Source organism: Lycium barbarum, chromosome 2 (genome assembly GCF_019175385.1).
Source record: "Lycium barbarum isolate Lr01 chromosome 2, ASM1917538v2, whole genome shotgun sequence".
In the NCBI taxonomy this organism is placed as follows: Eukaryota; Viridiplantae; Streptophyta; class Magnoliopsida; order Solanales; family Solanaceae; genus Lycium; species Lycium barbarum.
Window position 1 is genome coordinate 124,963,199 of NC_083338.1, and position 26,899 is coordinate 124,990,097.

At 36.7% G+C, this 26,899-nt stretch overlaps 1 protein-coding gene across 4 annotated transcripts; it reads left to right on the forward strand.

Annotated features, from left to right (window-relative positions):
• Window positions 1–548: 548 nt before the first annotated feature.
• LOC132627076 (uncharacterized) lies at window positions 549–18,319 on the forward strand. 4 transcript variants are annotated; one of them, XM_060342165.1, is made up of 19 exons: window positions 549–2,171; window positions 7,072–7,157; window positions 7,378–7,758; window positions 8,274–8,357; window positions 8,519–8,899; window positions 10,234–10,294; window positions 12,147–12,285; window positions 12,389–12,474; window positions 12,562–12,807; window positions 12,968–13,218; window positions 13,345–13,563; window positions 13,637–13,864; window positions 13,965–14,018; window positions 14,140–14,205; window positions 14,291–14,431; window positions 14,520–14,573; window positions 16,474–16,533; window positions 17,203–17,598; window positions 17,728–17,865. In XM_060342165.1, the coding sequence occupies exons 1-19, from the start codon at window positions 893–895 to the stop codon at window positions 17,737–17,739; spliced, it is 4,224 nt and encodes a 1,407-aa protein (XP_060198148.1). In that variant the 5' UTR covers window positions 549–892; the 3' UTR covers window positions 17,740–17,865. The 4 variants fall into 4 exon arrangements, with proteins under 4 accessions (XP_060198148.1, XP_060198145.1, XP_060198146.1 ...); XM_060342162.1 differs by having other exon boundaries at window positions 551–2,171; window positions 17,744–18,319; XM_060342163.1 differs by having other exon boundaries at window positions 551–2,171; window positions 12,968–13,215; window positions 17,744–18,319.
• The last annotated feature ends 8,580 nt before the right edge of the window (window positions 18,320–26,899 follow it).

The window sequence follows — 26,899 nt, forward strand, 5'->3', positions numbered from 1 at the left end:
TAAGCCACCTTTTTATAAAAAAGATTGTATTAATTATGGTTTGACACTATTTGAAATGGCTATCTCATATTGAGAAATTCTTCTAGCGGCATTCGATCACAGAATCCATTAACAGCTGCATAAATGACTAGAATTTATTTTTCAGTTGGCAGTGGTGCGATGATTTACTTCACGGGCGAGGTCTCTGGTTCAAGTCCATGACGGCCTAGCTGCTTCGGGGAAAAGAATAGGAGAAGCACGTGACTACTTCCAAAATTTAAGCATCTAAGTGAAAAAATGGGACAAGTTTTTAGGACCACGTATGCATTTGGCCAAAAAAGAAAAAGAAAAGTAATACTAGTATTAGAAAAAAGAAATATAAAAAATGAAATAGCAGTTCATTTAAGTCGGTAAAAACTACAGAATCCGATCCGAATTTTCATGCAAAAAGGTCAAAAAAGATATTCGTCCTCTTCTCTTTATGCCATTTGCCACGTCTTTTTCTTTTTTAATAAATAGCCTCCTTCTATAGTGCCCGAGTGTATTACTCGTACATTATTTATTATTATCGTCACGTACTCACAAAATATATAGAAATAAAAGAAAATAAAAACATCATACTTCTCTCTCTCTAACGTTACCCGTTCCCTGTTCTTCCGAAAATCGCGACTCTTCCAAAAAAAGAAAAAAAGAAAAATAAACGGATCCAGAAAAAACAAAATATTACCTTTACCCCAAAAAATAAAACAACAAACAAACCCTAACCCTAGCTTTCCTATTTCCCCACCACAACAACAACAACATCTTTCTCTATATTTCTCCTACTATTACCAAATAATAATACAAATCTCATATCGTTATTTATCTGTCTTTTGTCGGTGTAGATTTGTAGGTTTCCGGTTGTCGGTGATGTATGGTGGCGGCGGCGGAGATGAGCGGTGGTAACGGCGGCGGTGGGAGATGTCTGCGGCGACGGAAGATAATGGAAAAGGAATGTCCAATATCTGTTCCTAGGGTTTCGGAAAATAATGAAATTACAGAAAGGCCCTTGAAGTTTGATGAAATTACGGAATTGCCCCAACAAATAGATTTTTACACACAGGCAAGAAAAGCTTTGTGTTTACGTGGTCCTTTTGATTCTTCTGAGGATGCTACTACTACTACTTCTACTCAGCATACTGCGCACCTTACTTTACCTAATAATTTAGCTCAGTTGTTAAATAAACATTCTGATAGTAGAAAAAGGCATAAGAAGTCGAATGTAGGTACCGAAACGAAGAAGAAGTCGTCGTCGAGACAAAAGGGAGGTCGTAATACTGGAATTTGGGATCATGTTGAGGAATACTTTCGTGAATTAAATGTGGATGATATTGATAGATTGTATAAACTTGGGTCTTTCGAGTTTTTGGGTAATGATAATCGGAATTTATTGTATGTTCCTACATTTGACAATGTGGGTAGTGTGGTTAATGGTAGTGGGGTAAATGATAGTGGGGCGACGGTTAAAGAAGAGAAGGGTAATGAGCAATTTATGGATGTGGATAGTGAAGGAGGAAAGGAAAAGGAAACCGAATTGCCTAAAGAAGAAAATGATGGAAACGTGAAGCCCTGTTCGTCGTCTCAGTCTTTGCCTTTTAGTGGGTTAGAATGGCTATTAGGTTCTAGGAATAAGATATATATTGCCTCTGAACGACCCTCGAAGAAAAGGAAGCTTTTGGGTGGAGATGCAGGGTTGGAGAAGCTTCTAGTTGCTCGTCCTGTAGAAGGGTCCGTTTCGTTTTGTCATTATTGTAGTTTAGGCGACCATGGTGATGTGTTGAACAGACTGATCGTTTGTAGTTCTTGTAATGTCGCTGTTCATCAGAGATGCTATGGTGTGCAGGATGATATTGAGGGTTCTTGGTTGTGTTCTTGGTGCAAGCAAAAGAACGAGACGGTAAGTAAGGACAAGCCATGTGTGCTTTGCCCAAAAAGCGGTGGTGCTTTGAAACCATGTAGGGAAAGAGGTCAAGAATCTTCTGGACTGGAGTTTGCTCACTTGTTTTGTTCTCAGTGGATGCCTGAGGTATTTGTTGAGAATACTAGGATCATGGAGCCAATAATGAATGTCGATGGTATAAAGGATACACGGAAGAAGTTAATTTGTTATCTGTGCAAGGTGAAACATGGGGCGTGTATTCGGTGCAGTAATGGTATGTGTTGTTGCTTCATTAATTTACCATTCCCGCATTTCTTCGTTAATGGCTTTCTCGAAGATGTTTGGTTTGGTTAATCGGGAGCTACTAGTTGATATATTTAGAAGTCTTTCTATTTTCTAGTCAGTGGCTCCATTGGCATGCACCAAGTCCGTGTCAGTTCGTGCTGTAGTCTTTTACAGAAAAATTATTTGCGTGTTTGACATATCTCGTGTATACTTACTCAGTTTTTTTGGGCTTTCATCTTGTTTTATCAATCATCTGTAATTGAGCAAGAATTAAGAAGAAATAAATCTCATTTGGTTGCAGTGTTCATTCTTATTTGATTGTGTTCATTCTCCTCTCTTTTGACAACTCATGAAAAAGGGTGTAGATCTTTCCTTATACTTCTTGAAACACGGCTTTGGAATTTAATGTAGGATTGCTGGGTACAACGACATCGACTTGATTCAGTGCAATAGGAACTTGATTTATCTGCTATTTTTCTGATATGTACTTGGGGCTGTTGACTTCAGTGGGTTAAGAGAACTTGGAAAGTTTCTGCAAACTCTTTCTTTTATGTTTCCCATTTTTTGTGGCTGGGGGGAGTTGGGGGTGCCTTTCTCTTGTATTTGTGCTTTCACTTCTCTGTCTCGTTATTGACTGGTGTTGACCTAGCGTTTTGCTCAAATATTTGGGTGAGTAGGATATGAGAAGGTCATTGGAGCAGAGAGTTTGACCAGTAAGTCTGAAGGTATGAGAAGGTCATTGGATCAGAGAGTTTGACCAGTAAGTCTACAGGTTACAGCTCAGAGTTGAAGCTAAAATTGCTGATAAACTTCAAAGCAGTCCCTCGAATAGCTTTACTGGTTACGTCTTTATATAAAGAGAACTTTTGTTTCAGTGATGATAATATGCTTGGTGTCAACCACAGAAAGGCTTTTTGCAATTTCAAGGGGATCTGCAGTAATTTTTTTTTTTTTGGAGAAGAAATGCAGAAACTTAGTGCCAAGTTGGTGCTTGGCAGTACAAGAGTGAGTACTCGTTCTGTACAATTAAAAAAGCCATATTATCTTCATCTTTTACATCCGATAAATTACACCAAAAAGCCAAAAGCCATTATCATTTGTATTTAAGCTGCTGTACACTGACTTTCTTCCCTTCTGAGCATCTCGCATTTCATTCTTTCCATATATTTCAGCATATATATGCAGGGATGGTGCACCAGGTCTTTAATGGTTTACTAATACCCCTGGAGGTTTCCTAGCTCTTTGGCTGTGTATGTAATAAGCAGCGGTAATATTGAAAAAACAGAAAAATAATGTCCAAATCTGTCCAACCCCCAAGCAATGTAGAAACGGATGGCTGCCATTTTCCACTTCTCTGTTACACGTGACACACCTAGAGTCCTTGTCTCTGTAGATTATTGTGTCTAAGGCATGCATCATGCGCCACCAACCACATGAAACAATTATCAACTTTATAAGGAGCTTTAGATTTCCAGAGTTGCTTCCACGACAAACTGTTAAAGCTATAACTCCCCACCATTGAGAGTCTTGTATCATGCCTTTTTTAATTGTGAACTTCTTATTTTTCTGTCCATTCCATACAATACAATCCTCCACTTGATCATTGAGGGATATAATCTCTATATATGTAAATAAGAGAGCAATTCTGGGGATTTCCCAGTCAAAACAATTTCTTCTAAGTGAAATGTACTTAGTTTTGCCCTTCCAAAACTCTTGAGACAAGATCACCGGCTGCGTCGGTGAAGGTATAAGTATGATAGTTCTTAGAGACTTTACGCCGTGAGAGGATAGTACATGACCTATGTGCCAATGGCGTTGGTCAGCATACCTTCTCCATAAATGTCCTTCTTTGTCATATCTCCACAACCACTTCAAAAGCAAGCTAAATTGTGTGATTTGAAGTTCCTAATGCCGAGTCCACCCCTACTTTTCTCCAGCATAACCTTGAGTTGTATGTTTGTTTTCTTTCACTTTTACAGTCATTGAATTGATGGTTTCTTACATATTCTCAACCTCTAGCGAGTCCCATAGAATACATATGGGAAACTTTCGTCATTTTTTCTCTGTTTTTAAAAAGTTGATTATGATTTGAAAGGGGAGCTAATGCTAATTGCTTTGGGTATTAAATTGGAGAAGCTTGCATTAATTGGGCTGAAATTTCCAGCTTTGGGAAATGACGATTTGAGTCTTTATTAGGAGTCTGAGATGCAATTCAGCATCATGAAGAGAACTGGAGATAACAGCTAGGTATTCTTCACAGCTTGGTCAAAACTAGGTGATTGTGTTTAAACTCGAAGCTTGGAGATGAACATATATTTGCAAACAAAGAACTCATTAGAATTTGTCTTTGTTCTTATTTTTTCTTTTGTTGTAAAAGAAAATACACAGAGGAATATAGACCATTGGGATAGTTTGGTTATGATTGTGGTTAACCTAACCTCACACCATGTATTTAGTTGTTTGACACCTAGTTAGTGTAATATATGTAATTTATTTGGTCAAATAATGTAATTTATCTGATCTATTCCCTATAAAGGACAAAGGGCTCACCCCAGGGATTTGGTCTAGTGGTAAGAATGCAACTTGTGACTGCGGGGACAGACACACGCTACAGGTTCGAACCCAGCCACGTAAATAAATCTGGTATTTAAATGGATAACGGTAGAGGGGCGAGCCCATTATCTCCGAATTTTGAATTGTGTGCCACTAGTCATCGAGGATACTCGGGAAACTCGATACTCGTTGTAGTTGTGAATTTCAAGCTATTAACTTGAGAGAATTGTTTATTATCACAGTATATGAGTTGCGCTCGAGCTCTACTTTGATCTAGAATAGTAACGACCTGAGATTATATAACTTGAGCTTGGTTGGTTTATGGTCATGATCATATTAGTATTGGATACATCTACCCACTATCTTATTTCTAGGGAAAATGTCCTAATTTGCCTCTGAACTATGTGAAATGGTCTAAGCATGCCCTCCGTTAATAGTTAGGGTTAATGTGCTCTTGCCGTCACAAAAATGGCACACATATGCCATTTTTTCAAATGGAGTATTAGTTGGATCTGATTAGCATCTAATCACTTTGATTAGCAACTGGGGCTGCCACATGTCCCTCACTTCGTTAACTACTAACAGAGTATATCTAGACCATTTCGCAAAGATTAGGGGCACATTTGAGCCTTTTCCCTTTCACTTTATGAGCCCGTTTGGATTGGCTTATAAGTTGCTTATAAGCTGTTTTCAGCTTTTTTGAGTGTTTGGCTGGCCAGCTTAAAGTCATTTTGTGCTTAAAATAAGCTCAAAAAAATAATTGGGCCAATTTGACTTAGCTTATCTAAAGCAGCTTATAAGCTGAAAACAGCTTATAAGCCAAAAAAAATAAGTTAGACTACCCCAACTTATTTTTTTTAGCTTATAAGCTGTTTACAGCTTATAGGCATAAGCCCATCCAAACAGGCTCTATGTCTTTCATTCTTCCAAAAAGTGAAAACCACCTCATACAACTACAAACACCTTCTTAGTCAAGAACCCTTCTCCACTGCAGAACCAACACCTCAAAACAACATCCCCTTTTTTCACCCATGTCTTAACTGGAGTTCTTTCTCGAGCCATCTCTTACTTATGTATTTGAAAGTGGTGCTTCTAGTATCGTTTTTGGTGGGTCTAGTTGATGAAGGTTATTTTGGTGGTGAAAGTTTCTTTTGGTGGGTTTTACGGTGGTGAGAACGCAGTTGGTGAATTTTGCCTTTTTGGAAAAGGCTACGTGGTGGGAAGGGTGGTGATATGTTGTGCTTGGTGGCTGAGAAGTGGCGGTTTTTGTGTGGGGTGAGGGACCGCAGAAAAAAATAATAAAAAAAGCTTCAGTTTATTAACTTTATCAATCCAAGCTCGAGATTTATTATTGTATATGAGTCACGCTGAAGGTTGTTTTTCTATGGATAAGGTAAATTATTTTTTAGCTGAAGTCTGTGTAGTGTTGGAATTGTGCTCAAGATTGGTTCCTACAATGCTTGAGTGAGGTCGGACAACCAGAGAATGGCTGGAATATGAATCCAAGTTCTTACAAAGACACTACTTATTTGAAAGCAATGATATAGGAATTAGGGGAATCACTATGTATTCTTTTTGTTTTCCACCTTTTTTTGTTTGTTTTGTTGATATATAATTTAGATCTGTTTTGGTTGCTATCCATAATTGATTCTAACTAGGAATTGAATGTAGTGAAGACAGAATGGGAGAATAGCTTCTATTCATCAATATGGTCATCTTGTTTTGCTAATGTGCATCTTTCTGTCACAAGTACACCTGTATTCCCACTTTCCTTTTCCTTCTTTACATCTGCTCAATGATCTAAGATTTGTGTCAATTTGAGTACCACATTTGCAGATGGAGTTTTACGTGTCTTTTCTATAAAAATGCTCTCATGATTTGTTATTTTATAAGAGCTTTGATCAACGATGTTATGTAGTTTCTAACTGCTGGGCAAACTATTTATGCAGCAATGCAATTTCAACAAGTGAGGCAGTTATTAATTTCTATCAGTCCTAGTCGGATTTTGAATCTGTGTTCTGTCGGTGATTAAATTGATCCTGTTTGTAGGTGATCATCTGACATTGCTAAATGTTTTGTTAGTGAGTCTTGTAGAGGTGGAATATTTTTTTTCAGTAATTTGTTGCTATAAGTTTGCAACCCCCCACCCCACCCCCACAAAAACTTTTTTTTTTTTTTTTTTTGCATGACGGGTATACATAGGCCTCTCTATTTAAACCACCTATTACGTACATTGAAATAAACTGAAAGATCCTGTTTGACGAAATCATTATACATTTCTGTCGACTTTTGGGGCAGTTTTTTGTTTTGTTAATTTCTTCTCTTCATGATTGTAGGGGCTTGTAGGACTTCTTTCCATCCTATATGTGCCAGGGAAGCAAGGCACAAAATGGAGATATGGGGGAAACTTGGATGTGATGATGTGAGCATTCTTCTTGTCTTCTGCTTTCAAAATTGTTATTCTTCCTCTCATGCCTCTTTTTACATGTAATGTTGAACTGATAGTCTTTTTCTGATTTCGGGTTTTAACTGAAATCTTTTTGTACTACATGTGCTTTGATCCTTTTCATTTTGTAACATCATATTGATTAAAATGCCTTCCTTGTTACTTTTTACCTACTTGTTGTTTCCAATGCTTTTAGGTTGAATTACGCGCATTCTGCGTGAAGCATTCAGATCTCCAGATCAATAGTAGCAGTCAACAAGGTAGAGGAACTGCAGTAGACATTTCTTGTGTCACAGGTAACAGTCAGTTGGCAGCGTCAGTTACAGCCAAACCACACAAGTTAAAGCTTGGCTTAAGAAATGGAGACAAAACAGTGTTGCACACCGACAATTCTATCTCGGGTTTAGATAAGTTGAATGGTGATGCATTACATCAAGATGGACTGCTAGAGAAGGGCTTGAGTGTTAAACGTCAAACAGAATGCGGTGTTTCACAGCAGCCTGTTGATTGGGGTTTTTGTGAAAATAAAGATGGCGATGTGGCTGATCCTGTAAATTTCACCTTGATATTAAAAAAGGTACTGTTAAGTAGCAACTGTACATTCAATTCTCCTAATCATGTTGGCAAATTTTGAAAACTGTGATGAGATGATACACAGTCCATCAGCAAACTCCTTCTCTTTCTTTCCATTTCTGGGCCTGATTGAAGGAAGGGACAAGATAATCAAGTAGTTAATTTTCCTTTTAATAAAAAAAGAAATCCTATCTATTCTTTCAAAAACTTTTGATTAGGCAACCAAGAAAAACCAGCGAGCAGCAGAAGACAGGGAAGCAGAATCCCGTTAATGCCCATTAGATTTGTAGAAGTGTCCAAGTAGATATTAGATTGCCTTAATACGAAAGTTTAATAAGATATAATGGTCTGTCGACCTTGTGTCACTGATCGTGTTCTGGGAATTAAGTATGACTTGGATATACCACATAAGTTTTGGCATCTGTACTTTTGATCTGGAGAATCTTTTGGTGTTCTCATTTCCAGTTTTATATGCCATTTAAATTTATAAAATACTGAATATATTCATTGCATTTGTAGTTAATAGAGCAGAAAAAAGTTGATGTGAAAGATGTTGCTGTGGAGATTGGTGTACCTTCAGACTTGTTGGCCTCAATGCTCAACGTAATATCCTTTGTTTTACTATTTTCTCCTCTTAACTTTCCTGTATTATGCACATGATAAGAAACTCAAGAATTTTGTCTCTCTTGGAGTTTCTGAATGAGCTGATTCCTTTTTGACAACACACTGATACTTTTCTTGATCTACAATTTTGCTAATTGCAGGATGATAAAATGGTTCCTGACATACAGTTCAAGGTAGCTAAGTGGTTGAAGAATCATGCTTATATTGGAAGTTTACAGAAAACTCTAAAAGTTAAAATTAAATCCACGATAGTGCCAAAGGTTGAGGCTGGTGTGGTGGATGATTTGGATTCCATTAGAGTTACAGAACCCGAGATTACAGACTTCGTACCCGTCAAGTCTGTACCACCTCGAAGAAGAACCAAAAACAATGTCAGGGTTGTGAAAGATGGTGAATCACTTTATTCACCTAAGGAGACACTCAACATTGACGGAGTAGCTGCAGAAGAAGCTAAAACTAGTGTGAATGGAAGAGAAGATTCAAGTTGTCCAAGAGAGCTTCCTTCTGCTGGTGTGCGGAAGGTATGATAAATGTTTCATGAATTTTGTAGATTTTGATTATTTAATTGTATTTCATTGAGGTCAGCCGAATCACATGTGATATCGGATCAGTTTTGCTGAGTTTGTTTATGGGCTATTTTTTATCTGGTTTTCCTTCTGCTGTCCTGCTAAGTAAAAAAAAGATAGCTTGATCTCTATCTTCTATGCGAGTTTTCACATGTGAGACCAATTTACCATAGCTCTCACCCTGTTCTGTAATTATCATCAGTAAGGAAGGCTTATTCTGCACATTTGAGACCAATTCACCTTAACTCTCACCCTGTTCCTATAATTATCATCAGTAAGGAAGGGATTTCTTGCTGCTTACCGGGAGAAGAAGCAATTTTTTGGCGCCTTGGTAATCCAAATTGCCTTCCACACTTCTCTCAAGTTGCCCCCTTTAGTTAATCCCACATAATAGGGCTTCATTGTGAAGCATCCTCCCTTAATCGTCTCCAAACTGTCCCGGTCCTCTGTCCTAAATTGCAGCTGTTTTTTTTTTTTGAAGAAACTGTTGAAATTCCTCCAATTCCTAGTCCTATATGTTCTTCTTGAACCTTGTATCCCGCTAAACGCCTTGAAAGTTACTCCTCATATGGTTGGGTCCTATCATGTCACTATCAGTGGGAGCGGTACACACGTAGGGATGCCTCATTCAGTGTACTTCCGTTCACTATTAATCATACCAAAGATGTATCGTATTGCCATTGTCAACTATACAGTCCACAAACCTTGAAACTCTTTTCTTTCTTTCATAATTCCTTTCAATGGGTTCACACGTGCCTTCCCGAGAAACTTCTGTCCTCTGATCTTCCCTAGTTTCCATAATAAATGTGTTCTCGACATACCACAACCATTTTCTGTGTAGCACCCTCGTGATTCTTGCTTTGGACTAACATGATAAGATAACTTTTGAGATCATGTACCTCCACAGCAAATGCTCCTGATGTGTGTTCTTGTTTTTGCCATTGTAATCTTCTTTTTGTATTAAGGTATCTGTAATGTTGGTATTTGGCTTTTAAACTACTTGAGAAATTATTCCATTTGGACCTTACTAAAAAGAAATTACTTCATTTGGAAAAGATCTTGGTCAAGTCTTATATTCCTTTTCAAGAGTTGTTTGGTATTCTATCTTGCCGACCACTCTATCTTTGTTGCTCTTTTTGGTGATTTGAATCTTCGCCATGTAAGGGACACCTAGATATTGTGACCTTTTGAACTGATTTAGTCAGTGATTGATTATTTATTCTTGTTAAGCTGTGTAGCTTTTTAAGTAGTTAGAGGTAATGTTCTTTCCTATCTTGTCTCCTGCACAGGTTATGGTTGAGACTATTCCCTCAAAAGCAACTCTAGCGGGTGATCCCAACAGTGATGAAGGTATGCATTGTATATTTCTGATTTGCTTATGCATGTGAGGAGTGTGTACTTTCTCATTGTATATTATATCTTTTGTGTATGTTACGTGCATCTCCTTGATGCCTATCTAATATAACACCTTATTTCATCAAAAAGTATGTACTTTCATAGGAATATTATTGTTCTTTCCATTTATTATCTTGCTGAATTGTGATATCAGTTGTCAAGATTCTACGATGAATAAATATCTCTTTATGTACTTGTATTTTTTGTGCAAATAGAGAATACCTGTTGTATAGATAGTCGACAAACTAGATACCTATGGATGATTATGGTGTCATAAGCAACTTGTATACACTTTTGACACTGGTTTGGTGTCTAGTAATGAAAGTTTTAAATTAAAAATAACGAAAATGATGTCTATAGTTTATTCCATTCTGGGTACGGCATTGTTTAATTTTCATTTATGGGTCTTTCAATTTATTTGATCAAGTGACAAATTTAGAGAGAAGCTGGAGACTGTAATAGCTGTATTAGTCGCAGATATGGTCAAGAAGAAAGAGGAAGCATCAAGGGAAAAAGTATGGAGGAACAGTGATTTGGCAATAAGGGAGGTTTCCATGCTAATCCTGTAGCCCCAATTGTAGTACCTTGTTGACTTCTACCTAGAGTTCAAGAGAAAAAAGGGTGAACGAGTTATTATATTTGACTATTAATGATTAATTGGTGAACTTAGCTATCTTTTAAAACTTTTTTAGGTCAATATATATGGACATATCATTGTTGGAAGATGTGAAAAGCCTAAAAGAGGCAACATTAATTAAAATGATCTGAAGTATTACTTCCTTTTCATTAAACTTGATTTAGTTAAAATTTAAGGAAAAAGGAAACAGGCTATTGTTCTGGGACGAATTAAAGGGGACCTCCATAGATTTATAATTCTATCATTAGGATACTCGTATAAAAATCATAAAAATTTAAAGAGAAACACCAGAGAGATTAAGCTCATGGACACTTGGAACCCTGGGGATTAAAAATTGAAATGCCAAAGTAAGGTAAACCACCATCGGTTAAACCAGATGATAGTCAAATATGTTTGTTGCTAGCTGGTTGCTTTTGTCCAGAGGTTGCGATAACAAAAATATTTAACTGCATACTGAAAATTCTTTTGAGACCCCCATAGTGTGAAATAATATAAACCTTCTATAAGCCTAGTAACAGCAATTGCCAAACCAAATGGATACAAATCACTCCAAGCAAGATAACTGAAGTTGCCTACTTTATTCTCTAGTTCTAGCTGCTGTATTTGAAAGATTGGTCCACGCTCCTGTATTCTATCAGCTCATTACCACAACCATATAAATCATATTTTGTCGTCTTCAGAGGACAATCTCCCTTTCTTCTGAAGCATTCAATCCATGTGATGGATGAGTTTTCTTGCTCCAAGTGGTGGATGAGTTTCCTTGCTCCAAACTCCTACTTGTCTGTCTTTCAATCTAAACATTTTGCTTGTCTGATGCTATTACATTTCATCCTTACCCCTGGGGTTGGTTTTCTTTTCCTCTGAGCCTATTTTTGTATTTTAATGCCGTTTCGGTTGCTTGTTTATAGTATATATGTTACCTTCTCAAAAAAAAAAAAAAAAACTGGAAAGGTGAAACTGTCTTGGCGTTATGTTTTACAGTCTCGGTTAATATCTATGTCATTGGATAACTAGTTTTAAGCACTCTATGCTTCGTTCTTGTTTATGTCTGTGCTGTTTGCGATGTAAGAAAGATTTCTCTTGAGTGAAGCTAATATAGTAATGAGCTTGCATATTTACTTGCTCTTTTTCCATTCTCAGAAAGTTAATCTGTGAATAATTTGGCTGCAGAACCATCAAAGGTTTCAATCCATTGCCCTGGCAATGGTCAAGCGGAGCAGGGTGCTTTATCTGATCAGAATCTTGCGACTTTTGCTGATACGAGCAGCACGATTTCGTCGGTTTCTTTCGATCACTTACCAGATGTCCTGTGAACATTCTATATTCTATACTTTTAGCTGCGACTTGTGGCTACTTTTGGGCTCCGAGTGTGTTAACTAATGAACTTTACTCGCATTTATATTTTCATGCAGTAAACGGGAAGCATTCCACAGCTCTTACATTCACCCTTTTATTCAGAATAGATTAAGGCAAATGGAGAGCGGGGTTCCTTTGGATGGTAATGTTTGTGATTTTTATGGTAAAAGTAAAACCTTAAGGACGTAACTTGTATATTAAAAATTCATGTTATTTGTTATGCTTACAGATTTGAGACAGGGTGAGGTTTCTCAGATTGAAGCATCTTCCAGTTCAGGAATCTGCTGCAGTCAACATTCGCAACAATCAGCTTCTGGCAACCTCCTCAAATTGAATGGTGCATGGCCTGAACAGTTGGTGAAAGCGAGTGCTATGGGCCTGCTGGAGCTTTCACCAGCAGATGAGGTGGAAGGAGAGCTAGTTTATTACCAACACAGACTGCTTTGTAATGCTGCTGCAAGAAAACGTTTTAGTGGTCTCTGCTATAATCCTCCTCTTCTTATCTCGTGCATGTTAGCATCACCGTGTCCTTATATTGTCTGAGGATCGCAGACAATAACATGCATCTATTGTTGTGCTTTTACCTGAGGATACTGCTGTTGAATTAACTGATGTTCATTTTTTTTTTTTTGTAGATGATTTAATTGTTAAGGTTGTGAATAGTCTCCAACAGGAGACTGATGCTGCTAGACAACGAGAATGGGATACAGTGTTAGTTAGCCAATATCTTTATGAGCTTAGGGAAGCCAAAAAGCAAGGAAGGAAAGAAAAACGACATCAGGAGGCTCAGACTGTACTGGCTGCTGCAACTGCGGCAGCTGCCGCATCGTCTAGGATTTCATCATTGAGGAAAGACAATGTAGAAGAATCCACGCACCAGGAGGTTGTAAGTCTGTTTGAACTTTGTTTGAACTTAGGAGTCATTGAAGCAGTATTAATAACTATTTCAAAATTCAGTTTTCATCGTACTAAATGTATTTGTTTTCCCCCCTCTGTGCTGGATGTTTTGAAGATGAATGCTACCAATGAAAGGCTTAGGCTTTCTTCCCAACAGCATCCTCGGGTCAAGGAGACGCTTTCAAGGCCAACCGGTGTTCGGATATTACCAGAAACTAACTCTGATCTTGTCCAGCTAGGTTCAGATATTTCAAAAGACCATGCCAGAACTTGTGATGTCTGTAGACGGTCCGAGACCATTTTGAATCCTATTCTAGTTTGTACGAGCTGCAAGGTAGGAAGCACTACACTCCTATTCTTTGTCCCCTTTAAATGTTTTCCTGTGTTCAAATTATCCTTGTTCATAGGTTGCTGTTCACTTGGATTGCTATCGAAGTGTAAGAAACTCAGCAGGCCCTTGGTATTGTGAACTATGCGAGGAGTTATTGTCATCTGGGGGCTCTGGAGCTCAAGCTTCTTATCTTTGGGAGAAGGAGAAACCATGTTTTGTCGCTGAATGTGGGTTATGTGGCGGTACTGCTGGTGCTTTTAGAAAGTCAAATGATGGTCAATGGGTTCACGCCTTCTGTGCTGAAGTAAATTACAATCTTCATGTTTTTGCCTATTCATCATCCTGCACTAGCTTTATGTACTATGTTGCATTGATAATTGCACTAAAATCTTTTTGTTCTGTAGTGGACCTTTGAATCAACATTCAGAAGAGGACAAGTACATCCAATTGAGGGACTGGTATGCGCTTAGCAGAATTAAGAATATGTCATTTGCTCATTTCGATTGTGTTAAGGTCTGGAAAGCTGGACCAGCATAGTCTCTGTAATAGTTACTGTATCACTTATTGTGATAATGACAGGCAACTGTCCCCAAGGGTAATGATGTCTGCCTCGTTTGCCAGCGGAGAAAAGGTGTATGCGCTAAGGTAAAAGATGTGGAAGGGCTTTTTTTTCCCTTTTGATGTGTTAAACTTAGTCTGTTTACTTAAATTCAACTTTTGTTATTTGCAGTGTAGTTATGGTCACTGTCAGAGTACATTCCATCCCTCGTGTGCCAGAAGTGCTGGCTTGTTTTTAAGCATGAGAACTAATGGTGGCAAGTTGCAGCACAAAGCTTATTGTGATAAACATAGTTTGGAACAGAGACTTAAGGTTGGTCTTGTCGTTGTTCATGCAATGGTTGCAAGTTTTTTTAATGACTACTTGTGTCATATACTCATTTTGTACAAAATGTGATCAGTCTGAGACTCAGAGACATGGGGTGGAAGAATTGAAGAGTCTGAAGCAAGTCAGGGTAAGTGATGATATTTCACCTGATTATTTATCATGTTTCAATTTGCAGCAGTTGTCTTGCTGTCAAGTTCGTTTTTTCTTTGGCTTTCATATGATATTTGTTCTCGTTCCTTTTTCCGGTTTCTCATCTCCATGGTTAATTGATTATGCCAACAATAAAGAGTTTATTAATTTTATGGTTGAGATGGTACGTAGATATCCGCTGCATTTAAATAGGAGAATTGAGACTTAATTTCACCAGTTCAATATAATTTTTGTATGTTCACTTAACAAATAGGATACTCTTAAGAGGGTATCAAAACAGACTTGCTGATGGATCTAGAAAGTGGGGCAGCTTGGGTTGTAATAGATGCATTGACCCCAATCTTGACTTTTAGAACTGCAGTCCTCCTTAGTTAGTGCACTTGTTGTTTTGTCATTATAACCGTGACTACTCATTATTTTTGCTACTGCATTTGGTTTCTGCTAAAGCCTTATCAAATAGTGGTTTAAAAGTATCTTGTAACTTTGCATCTCCTTGATGCTTTTTTTAATGAAACAATTACTTCATAATATAAAAAAACGTGAAGACACTTTTGAAGTGTGTGCAATACACAGACATGCAGAGTAAATAAGCTACTGGAAAAAAACTAGTACTTTCGAAGTAGAGAATCTACAAAAGTTCTGCTGGACCAAAGAATATGAAACACACAGGCAATTAGGCACTCTTTCATGCCAAAGAAGAAATTGTGTTTCTTAAATTTTGTGAGCCATTTAGTTAATTCTGCAAAGCATTGCGAACAGCGTTCAGGGATCACTTGGCCTCTTCCTCTACATCTTAGTGACAAGAACTGGTCCTGCATAATCCGGTGCCTAAAAGGACAGTAGAACAAGTTATTATACTACCTAGGTTGCAGATGCTTCTTTTAGTTGCCTGAAAATCCCTATTTTCACCATCTGGTCTGCAAGATGTTGGAGCAAGAGAACTGGACCTGACAAAGAAAATGACTTTTTTCCTTGAATGATTTCTCTTTCTTGTTTTGGGAGTTGGGAGGATACCCTATAACCATGGGTACGGCCTAGCTTCCTGTGGTGTTAAAAGGAAGCTTATGAAATTGTAGCAAAAATGATCCGACTTGTCCGAATGATGGAGAAAATGCCCTCTATTGGGTCCTTTCTTAGAAATAAGTGAGGACTAAACGTAGTTGTTAAACTAGAGACTAAGATATTTTGTCATGTAGTTGCCGACTGACTCCTTATTTCTTTAGTCCCTATTAGTCTGGCCTGTACAGTTGATGATGTTCATAAATCCAATATATCAACAAACAACAGTGGTGGATTTGCTTTTAACAATTTAATGTTATTTGACCATCTGCTCCTTCCTTTTACCGGGGTCTCTGTGAACAAGTTACTTTTGTGTGATGTAAGGTTGGCTCAGTTGGCATGCTAGAGTTTTGTATTCAGTATGATTTACTGAATTATATTTGAACGTGAAGCAGGTTGTAATTTTCCAATTGGTGTTTAAGTAGTTGATTAGGTCCTAGAAACCTTAATCTTAGTCTCTTTTGTGCTTTTGCTGAAACGGGGCGGTTCAACTAAATTCCTCTTTGAGACCTGGAAGGTGAATCACCTTTCATCTTCTTCCTGCGCCTGGGCTTGTTTTAGAACATGGTGGAAATCAAAGGAACTTGTGTACTAATTGCTTTCCTGTTGTTTTTCCCCCTTTTTTCCCCTTAGGACAACTTGTAATAAGATTGTATTCAGGGTTAGACGCCGCTCTGAAATGGGAATTTTAAGCGTTGGTTTTGTAAATCTCTTGTCATATGTTATCTTGTCATTCTGTTTTTGTCTGTTACCAGCATGAAATACTTGCTCATCCTAGAATGATGGAGATGCTAATACTGTCAAATCCTCTTGTGCAGGTTGAATTTGAGCGATTACGGCTATTATGCGAAAGGATCGTTAAGCGGGAGAAGCTGAAGGTAGCGCTTCCTTTCTTTTCCATGCTCTTTGCAGATTAATGGCATACATAGCCGTGAATACTATTCCTGCTGTTTTATTTCTGTTTGATATCACTCTTAGCCGCTGCATTGTTGAGCTGATCACTTTTGTTACATTGCTGCTACAATCTATTTTACTTGTTCTGTTTATTAGACGTTGTTTGTATGGTTTCTTGCACTATTTCAATCTTATGATTGTGCACTTACTTCCGTTTGATGTGAATCAATTCTTTCCATGTTAAGAAGAAACATTTTAGTTGAGAAAAGGTAAGTATTATATATATTGCACGAAGTGTGCATGATGAGTATTCACAAAGGTAATCCAGGCTTCACGTCTGTGTTTTGAATCACTAGCTAATTTCTCTTTACACCAAAAAGAACCACGGTAAGAAGAAGCATAGTGAGAAATGTCAATGTGAAATAGCTTCAAAGTGGATTTATATAGTCTATTACAGGATCCTTGTTATTCCATCCTAAATTGGAGGGGACATTAGCAGGTAAATGTCTTATCTGCTATTCGGTTTTGTGTTGCCTGGTAAATAAATGGTGATAGGTTATCAATGCTTGAGAAGGGGGAGGTGGTCGGCTTCTCTTTCTTTTATGCTGTGTTCTTCTGGTGTCATGACTGATGGACTGTTCTTTGATTTGCAGCGTGAAGTAATCCTTTGCTCACATGATATTCTGGCTTCAAGTAGAGACAACGCTGTTTTATCTGCTCTAACTCGACACCCTTACTTCCAACCTGATGTTAGTTCAGATTCAGCTACTACGACATCTATTAAAGGCTACACGGATGGCTGTAAATCAGGCAGTGAAACGATACAAAGATCAGATGACATAACGGTAGACAGTGCTGTAGCAGGGAAACGGCACATTAAGTTTCCTGTGAATATGGATTGTGATCGGAAGACTGATGATATTTCTACATCACCCAACCCTGTTACACAGAACCCGGCACAACGGGTGTCTTTTTCTGGGAAGCAAATCCCATATAGAGCTTCTTCCAATTCTACAGATCATGGTGACAAGCGATTGAGATACAGAAAGGTAAGAGTTATGTTCTCTCTGATTTATTAGGATGACGTACTTCGTAACAGGAAATAGCCATACGTTTAGTTGGATATGTTGGTAGATATTTGATATGCATGTTTTTAGCTGGAATTTAAATCCTAACAGTTTGTTGCATAAACAGCATATGGAAACTTTTGAGAAAGAGCTGTTAATGACTTCAAATCAAGCCTCAGTGAAGAACCAGCGATTACCTAAAGGGTACGTCTATGTCCCAATCCGGTGCCTTCCTAAGGAGGAGGAAGCTGCTCCAGATGAGTGTTCTGGAGAACCACTGGATCCTGATGGATAGATTTTAGCTCAGTCATTGTAGGATTTTGGTTCCAACGAGCAACCCATATCTGGCATTTTGCTGCTCGTACACTATTTTTATCTGAACCTCCAGGGAGGATGGCTTAATTAAAGATAATATGTTGACAACAAGCGCGCTTCCAGGATCCATCGAGATTAGGTTGAGGACGGTATTTGATTGTTGTATATTCATTCAGAGCTTACTGTATAGTGGATCTTGGACTGGTTTGAATGGCTCCGTCACGATGGTTTTTTTTTTTTCTGAGCTGGGTGGTGACAATAGCTCTGCTTCTTGTAATTGTATACAGTAGTTAGAAGATATCACCTACTACGCAAGCCTTGTAAAGTTATTGTAAATACTCTTAAAATGTTAATTGAAAGCAATTAGCGCAATGGGTTTTTTAATTTATCATCATAGTTCCAGATTCTTTTGTGTTTTCTTATACCGGTTTTAGGTTCCAGGTTTCAGATAGCAGTTTCACTAGCTGTTGTGTATATCAACGAATTTCTTCATTGTCCTCATTTAATGAATTTTGGTATTGCCACACCTTACTGCCCAGTCCGAGGTCGTAGTTCTTTGCTCGAGTTTGTGATGTTGCATCTTTGGGGCCTTTGCATCATATCCTTATTTCCCCAACAGCTATTATGGAAGCTACTCTGTTTGATGTCTATTCTTTTTCAACAGATATATATTGGTGTTTTCTTTTTCTGCTTCTCGTGTCGGTTGTGTCTATTAAAAAGAATGTGCGAGTGTATTCTATTCATTTTCAGTTTGGCTAGCAAGAATTTGCAGGTGAGATGATATACCATTGTTTCGCGTGGATGGTGTTTAGACTCTTGACAAATATGTGCTTAGCTCTTTTCTGCTGTTGGAATATTTAGTTCTTTGTTTTATACTGATTAACGGAACTACTAACCGTTCTATTCTTTTGTTCCTTTTTCTGTCTTCGTGATCTAATGGCCTGGAACTATGATTGGTACAAGTTGATCTGTCTTATTGACACAGATAAAGGTCAGTTTTACTATTTATTTTCTCGTCTTTGATGGTACTTGTTACTTACTTGATGATGGTTATGTGTTTCTAGTTGACATCTCTGTCCCGGTAATTCTCATAATGCCTGTCTTTTTTATTTTATTTTTATTTGTTAACTCTTCTAAATGTTAGGTCTATTATTTGCATGTGCAAAATTAAGGATTATTTGCATGCACTTTTTCTACCGATTCAGCTCTTCCATTATTTCCTTCATGTGAGTAGCAGTAGAAGTTTGAAATATCAAAAGTTTTGATCCCACCTATTGCGATTTCCGTAAGTACGATGTTCATGTTTTACAGTTACAAGACAAGCGGGAATTTCTGTCTATGTAAAAAGCGCTTGTGACACATTTTTAAGTATGGAACATGCTGATTATCTTGTTGGCTAATTGTCTAATGCTATTGATTAGTCATAAGAATGAGAGTTGTAAGGTTTTATCTTTCACTTTATTGGGTGATGCGGGTACGGGGGGGAAGGAAAAGGACATGGATAAATGAACAGGGTTTGCATGTTTGTTCAAACATTTCTAATTGAGTAGAGTGAATGAGGAAGAAAAACATTGGAACCGCGAAGGATTTGAACCCTCGCAATTTTTAAAGTCCATTGATTGTTTTTTTTTTTTTTTTTTTGCCGATATTGATATGTAGCTTGGGACTCTTATCTTTATTCTCATCTGATTAATTGATTCTTCAAATTTATTGAGAGAGTGATCTTGAATTTGATAAATAACATCGCGATGAACCCAACATTTCCTGTGAAATTTCTACATCTGTTTATTATCATCGCTTCCATTTTATGTCTTTTGCATTCAATATGAAAATTATTTAATGAAATGAGATTATGCACCTAAAGAGTAACTATAAAAGGTTTGCTTTTTAACCAAAAAAATAATATTATCTCTCACAATCTCCTTTTTTCATCCAGGTACCTCTGTAATGTTAAGCAAAGGGTAGTTATCTGAGGGTCATTTACTAAAAGGTTCTCATGGTTTAGGTTTATGAACAAAAGAAGACATGAACAATTTCGAATGTTCATGAAATACGAATTCATAAACAGTCTTGAGATGGATAAAAGTTGTCTGCCATGTTCAACCAAAGCGTATATTGAGTAATCAGAAGGGTTGCAGCCTTGCGGGGTAGATGTTAAACTAAAACTGGATAGATAGTTTCATTTCATTAGAATAATTTTTATATTTGAATGTAAAAGACATAAATGGAAGTGATGATAATTTTTATATTTGAATGTAAAAGACATAAAATGGAAGTGATGATAATATAGTTAAAATACTGATACTAATGATTGCCAAAAAGTTTGGGTGTTTGATATCTTTCTTCAAAAGTTGGGGTGCTGTCTTAATTTTAATTCATTAAAATGGTTAAAATGCTTGTTAAAAGAATTAAACTTAAGCCTTTAAAATTTGAAGCAGATAAATGTCAATCATCTAAATATGCATTTAGGTATAGTTTGACATGATCTAATAGACAAAATAGTCATGATTAGCTCTTTTCATTTCCGGCATAGCTAATAGATATATAATTAATAAAATAATTGTTTTATTATTTTATACTTAGTTTAGCATGAAATAACAATACATGGACTAGCTATATTTGTATCAATCAGCTAAAGACTAAAAATATCCTTGATGTTTTATTGTTATCCTCCTTCAATTCTTCACAAAACTTGAGACAAAAAACAAGGAGATACACTCAATATATCTTCAACTGTTTACCGAAGCAAAAGTTATTAAATTTAATTAAAATTCCATAAGAACGAGCTAGCTATTCCCTTGGTGCTGCTATATAATGTATTATTTGCTCCTTTCAAATTTCGTTATGGCAAATGATTTGATCACAACTAGACAAAATTTGCATTGACATGTATGATAAATATTAATCCAAATTTCTTGCAATATTAGTGCATGCCTCTATTGTAGTTGTAGGTCATCAATCATCGTATATCACAGTAATATAAATCGGGAAATTTTCATCCACTTAATTGTACAAGATTAATCCTTCGAGGGTTTAGATATAAAATTCATTCGCATATAGATTTTTAGAGGTTTCACTTCTGAATGTTACTTCGTTACCAGTAAAGGAACATCCACTAATATTATTTATAAAATACTTAATAAATATTACTACAAGTTTGGCTTAATTATTAAGGGACCATTTGGTTCATGTGTCTACTATGAAGGTACTATAATGCATACGTTGATTTATTTATGCAGTGAATAATAATATTAAAAAATAACAATACATAAGAATGTTATGCAAGGATTACTTATTTATAGGCATTTTTTCTTTTAAGTTTATTATCTCCATCTTATTAATATAGATGATCTTATTCTAATTATTTATATAAAATACACATAATTTGTTTTGCATAAGGTATAAAATGGTTACTAGGTTTTTTGGTTACAATGAATGATATACCCTTAAACAATCAAATTTTGGTCAAATCAGGATCACTTTTCGTATTACCAAACTAGCAGAAAGTGTTTGCTGATGCCACCAATAAAACAAATTTCATTAAGCTTAATACATAGCCACCCCTTTAAACATGCCAAAATATTTTATTTAGAAACTCAAACTAAGCACGGTTTTAATTGAACACCTCATCTCCTTCATTTACACAAACCATTGGTTCAAATTTTAAAATTTCGTTTACATGTGTTTTTATTTGTTTATTAGATAGTTACGTTAACAACAAAAAATATGTCATTTCTTTTTGCGAGAATTGTTCTTTATTGGGAAAAACAAAATTTTGCAAGTGTTATAAATACACCGTATTGTGGATGTCCATTCAAATATATGGTCAACTGGATAAGCTTACAATTAAGTAAATAGCTTGCAAGTGGCTCAAGCAGATAGCTTACAAGTAGTTCAAGTAGGCAGCTTGCCAGCAACTTCCTCATGCTTGCAATCAAGCAGGAAGGTTGCAAGTAGCTCAAGCAGGGTGCTTGCCAGCAGCTTCTAAAAAGCCTCACAACAGCTTCCTGAAAAGCCTCGCAGCATCTTCTTTTCCTCTATAAATAGGAAGTTAATTCAGTTCATTTGTATATCAATTAAAAGTTGAATACTATATTAGTCTCTCTCTCTATATACTTGTCCATGGTGTATTTACTTTATAGTCTTTATTTTAAGAACACGTTATTAGCACGAGACTCTGCCACCTTGAGCAAATAATTTAAAAACTTTGAAGGTATAGTTTTTCTCTTTCTTAATTAATGGAAAATCTTTCTAAACGTGAATTTGTTGCCATGGATATATCGGGCAAAAGCTACATGTCTTGGGTACTTGATGCTAAAATTCATCTTGATGCGATGGGTTTGGCAGACACAATCCAAAATAAAAATCAATCATCAAACCAAGACCGTGCCAAGGCCTTGATGAGGGCTTGAAATTGGAATATCTCACCATTAAAGATCCTCTTACGCTGTGAAATAATTTAAAAGATAGATATGACCACATGAAGATGGTCATTATTCCACAAGCACGTTTTGATTGGATCCATTTGAGGCCACAAGATTTTAAATCTATCTGTGAGTATAATTCCTCAATGTTTAGACTTATATCTTAGCTGAAATTATGTGGTGAAAATATCACTGATAATGATATGCTGGAGAAAACTTTCACCACTTTCCACGCCTCGAATATGTTCCTGCAGCAGCAATATCAAGAGATGGGGTTCAAACAGTATTCTAAACTAATTTCACATCTTCTTGTAGCCGAAAAAACTAATGGGTACTAATGAAAAATTAGGAAAGCCGAACTACTGGTTCTAGTCCATTCCCAGAAGTGAATGAGACTAAGTTTCACCAAGCTAAGCGAGGAAAAGGTCGTGGCCCCAATCCTCATTGTGGCCCTAGAAGTGGTCATGACCGTGGTCGAGGAAAAAGCTATAATCATGATGATCGCCTTGCACCAAATAAATCCCTTCAAAAGAAGGATGAAAAGCGTGAAGTAGTGCAAAGGAGAAACCCAGAAGATAAAAACCATAGATGTGGTAGTAAAGGGCATTGAGCACATGCTTCTCGTACGCCAAGGCACTTGGTTGAGCTTTATCAAGCCTTCTTAAAAAGGACAGAAAAGAATGCTGAGGCAAATTTTGTTTCTGAAGATAATGATGACTTTATGCATTTGGATGTAGCTGATTACTTCGCACTCCCAGAAATAGATCCTGTAATAAGAGATGAATCTGTAGAAATTTAAATGTTTTAATTCATGTTGTTTGTATTATCTAGTATAATTATGTTAATACTTAAAGATAGGTGATGTTTTGTTTTAATAATCTGGTTTGTACGGTTATGAGCTAAGTCATGTTTTGTTTTAGTAATCTGGTTTGTACGGGTTATGAGTCTTGTAAATAAATTTTAAATCATGTTTTGATAATAATATTTACTACAATGTTCACTTTGTGTATATTTTCTCATTTTGAAGAAAATATGGACGTTCCTGAAATATTGTTTGGATCAATGATCGAAGATATTTGTGTGATTGATAGTGGAACAACTCATGCCATATTCAAAGATGAGAAATATTTTTGCTTACTTGCTTAGAAAAAGGCGAATGTTACTACAATTTCTGGTAATTCAAAATTGATTGAAGGCTCTGGAAGAGCACTATATTTCTGCCTAAGGGGATGAAACTTGTTATAGAAGATGCATTGTTCTCTTCTAAATCCCCAAGAAACTTGTTGCGTTTCAAAGATATCCGCCGGAATGGGCATCATGTTGAGACATTAAATGAAATGAATGTTGAATATCTTGGTATTACTAAGAATGTCTCCGGCCAGAAATATGTTTTGGAGAAATTACCAACTTTGTCTTCGGGCCTGTATTATGCAGAAATTAGTACAGTTGAAACACACTCTATCGTAAACCAGAAGTTTACTGATTCAAGTATTTTTTTGCTTTGGCATGATCGAATGGGTCATCCTGGATCAATAATGATCAGGCGAATCATTGAAAATTTAAATGGACATCCACTTAAGAACCTGAAGATTCTTGAAAGTGGTGAATTTTCATGTGCGACTTGTTGTCAAGGCAAATTGATAACAAGACCATCACCAATGAAAGTTGGTATTGAATCTCCTGCCTTTCTAGAACGCATACATGGAGATATATGTGGACCTATTCACCTACCTTTTGGGTCATTCAGATATTTTATGGTCCTAATAGATGTATCTTCAAGATGGTCTCATGTGTGACTCTTATCATCTCGCAACCTGGCGTTTATGAAATTATTGGCACAAATAATACGCTTAAGGGAACAGTTCCCAGATTATCCCATTAAGGCTATATGCCTCGGTAATGCTGGAGAATTTACATTCCAAGCTTTTGATGATTATTGTTTATCAGTTGGGATAAAATGGAACATCCTGTGGCTCATGTTCATAATCAAAATGGCCTTGCTAAGTCATTTATTAAGCGCCTACAATTAATAGCAAGACCACTACTTATGAAAACACGGTTGCCCACTACCGTTTGGGGTCATGCTATCTTACATGCAACATCGCTTATTCGTCTCAGACCGACTCATTATAATAAGTACTCTGATTAGTATTTGCTCATCTCCGAATCTCTGATTGTGCTGTATATGTGTCGGTTGCACCACCACAACGCACTAAGACGGGCCCCCAAAGAAGGTAAGGAATATATATTAGGTTTGAATCACCCTTTATTATTCGCTACCTTGAACCTTTGATGGGAAATTTATTCACTGCTCAATTTGCAGATTGTCGGTTTGATGAAACGAATTTCCCACAATTAGAGGGAGAGAAAGGGAAATCAAAACAGAAATTGCGTGGAAAGTTTCATCGCGCTCTCATTTTGATCCACATTCCCCTGTTTGTGAAATGGAGGTCTAGAAGATTGTCCATTTGCAGAAAATAGCAAATCAGATGCCGGATGCATTTACTGATTTGAAAAGAATAACTAAGTCGCATATTCCTGCAGAGAATGCCCTATCCGAATTGATGTCCTAAAAGGACAGTCGTCTAGTGCTATAGCTTCTGAATCCCATACACGTCTGAAGCGTGGAAGACCATTGGGTTCCAAGGACAAAAATCCTAGAAAAAGAAGCATGAAAAATGATCAAAATGACACTAGAAAAGGATCTCACGGTGAGATTCAAGATCTGATTAATCCTGATATTCCTTAAGATATCAATGAAGCCGAGACTCAAGTGAATAAATAACTATCATTAAGTTGTACTGGTGATGAGATAGATTTGAATCGATTAAAAATTATGTGGATAATGTTTTTGCATATAATGTTGCATTGAACATTAAAAAAGACAATGAGAATTAGGAACCTCAATCTTTTAAAGAATGTCGACGAAGATGTGACTGACTAAAATGGTAAGAGGTAGTTCAATCAGAATTTAGGTAGTTCAATCAGAATTGAACTCACTTGCTAAATAAGAGGTTTTTGGACCGGCAGTCCAAACGCCCGGTGATGTAAAACTAGTTAACCACAAATGGATCTTTGTGCAAAAAAAGAAATGAAATTGTGAGATACAAGGCACGCTTTGTTGCACAAGGATTCTCTGAAAGACCCGGTGTCGATTATGAAAAAACATATTCACCCGTTATGGATAACATAACATTTTGATATCTCATCAGTTTAGTTGGACATGAAAATCTTGAAATACATCTAATGGATGTGGTTACAACTTATCTTTATGGCTCACTTGATAATGAAATTTATATAAAAATTCTGAAAGGATTTAAAATGCCTGAAGCATTTAGTTCAAAGTCTCGGGACGTGTATACAATCAGATTACAAAGTTCATTATATGGTTTAAAACAATCAGGGCGCATGTGGTACAATCGCCTTAGTGAGTACTTGATAAATGAAGGTTATATAAATGATGCCACTTGTCAATTTGTTTTTATTAAGAAAACAAAATCAGAGTTTGTTATACTTGCTGTTTATGTTGATGACATAAATCTCATTGGAACTCCAAAAGGCAATTGAACGGTTAAAGAAAGAATTTGAGATGCAAGATCTTGGAAAGACAAAACTTTGTCTTGGTCTGCAAATTGAACATTGAGCAGACGGAGTCTATATCCATCAATCTGTCTATACTGAGAAAGTTTTAAAACGATTTTACATGGACAATGCGCATCCATTAAATACTCCTATGGTTGTTCGCTCACTTGAAGTGAGTAAAGATCCATTCCGACCTCAAGAAGAGAATGAAAAGCTACTTGGTCTTGAAGTACCATATCTTAGTGTCATTGGTGCACTTATGTATCTTTCTAACTCTACAAGACCTCATATAGCGTTTTCTATTAATTTGCTAGCAAGATATAGCTCTTCTCCTACACTGAGACATTGGAACAGAATTAAGCATATACAGCGATATCTAAAATGTACTATTGATCTATGTGTGTTTTATGCTAACAAAGGTAGTACAGATCTTGTTGGTTATGCAGATGCAGGTTATTTATCTGATCCACATAAAGCTCGATCTCAAACAGGCTATTTGTTTACATGCAGAGGTACTGCTATATCATGACGATCTACAAAGCAGTCCATTGTTGCTACTTCTTCACATCATGCTGAGATAATAGCTATTCATGAAGCAAGTAGAGAATGTGTGTGGTTGAGATCAGTGATACATCTCATCAGAGGAAGATGTGGCCTGAAATGTGACAGCAAAATACCCACAGTCTTATATGAAGACAATGCTGCATGCATAGCCCAATTAAAGGGAGGATTCATAAAGGGAGACAGAACGAAATATATTTCACCAAAGTTATTTTTCACACACGATCTCTAAAAGAATGGTGATATTGATGTACAACAAATTCGTTCAGGTGATAATTCTGCAGATTTGTTCACTAAATCTTTGCCGACTTCAACTTTTGAGAAGATGGTAAACAAGATTGGAATGCGAAGACTTAGACATCTGAATTGTGGTCTTCAGGGGGAGTAAACTATGCGCTGTA

Excerpts from the sequence above, each read along its gene's own strand:
- LOC132627076 (XM_060342162.1), top strand. The coding sequence starts at position 893 with ATGGTGGCGGCGGCGGAGATGAGCGGTGGTAACGGCGGCGGTGGGAGA. Across the intron at positions 10,295-12,146 it reads TGATCCCAACAGTGATGAAG|AACCATCAAAGGTTTCAATC; the intron begins GTATGCATTGTA and ends ATTTGGCTGCAG. Across the intron at positions 12,808-12,967 it reads TGCAAGAAAACGTTTTAGTG|ATGATTTAATTGTTAAGGTT; the intron begins GTCTCTGCTATA and ends TTTTTTTTGTAG.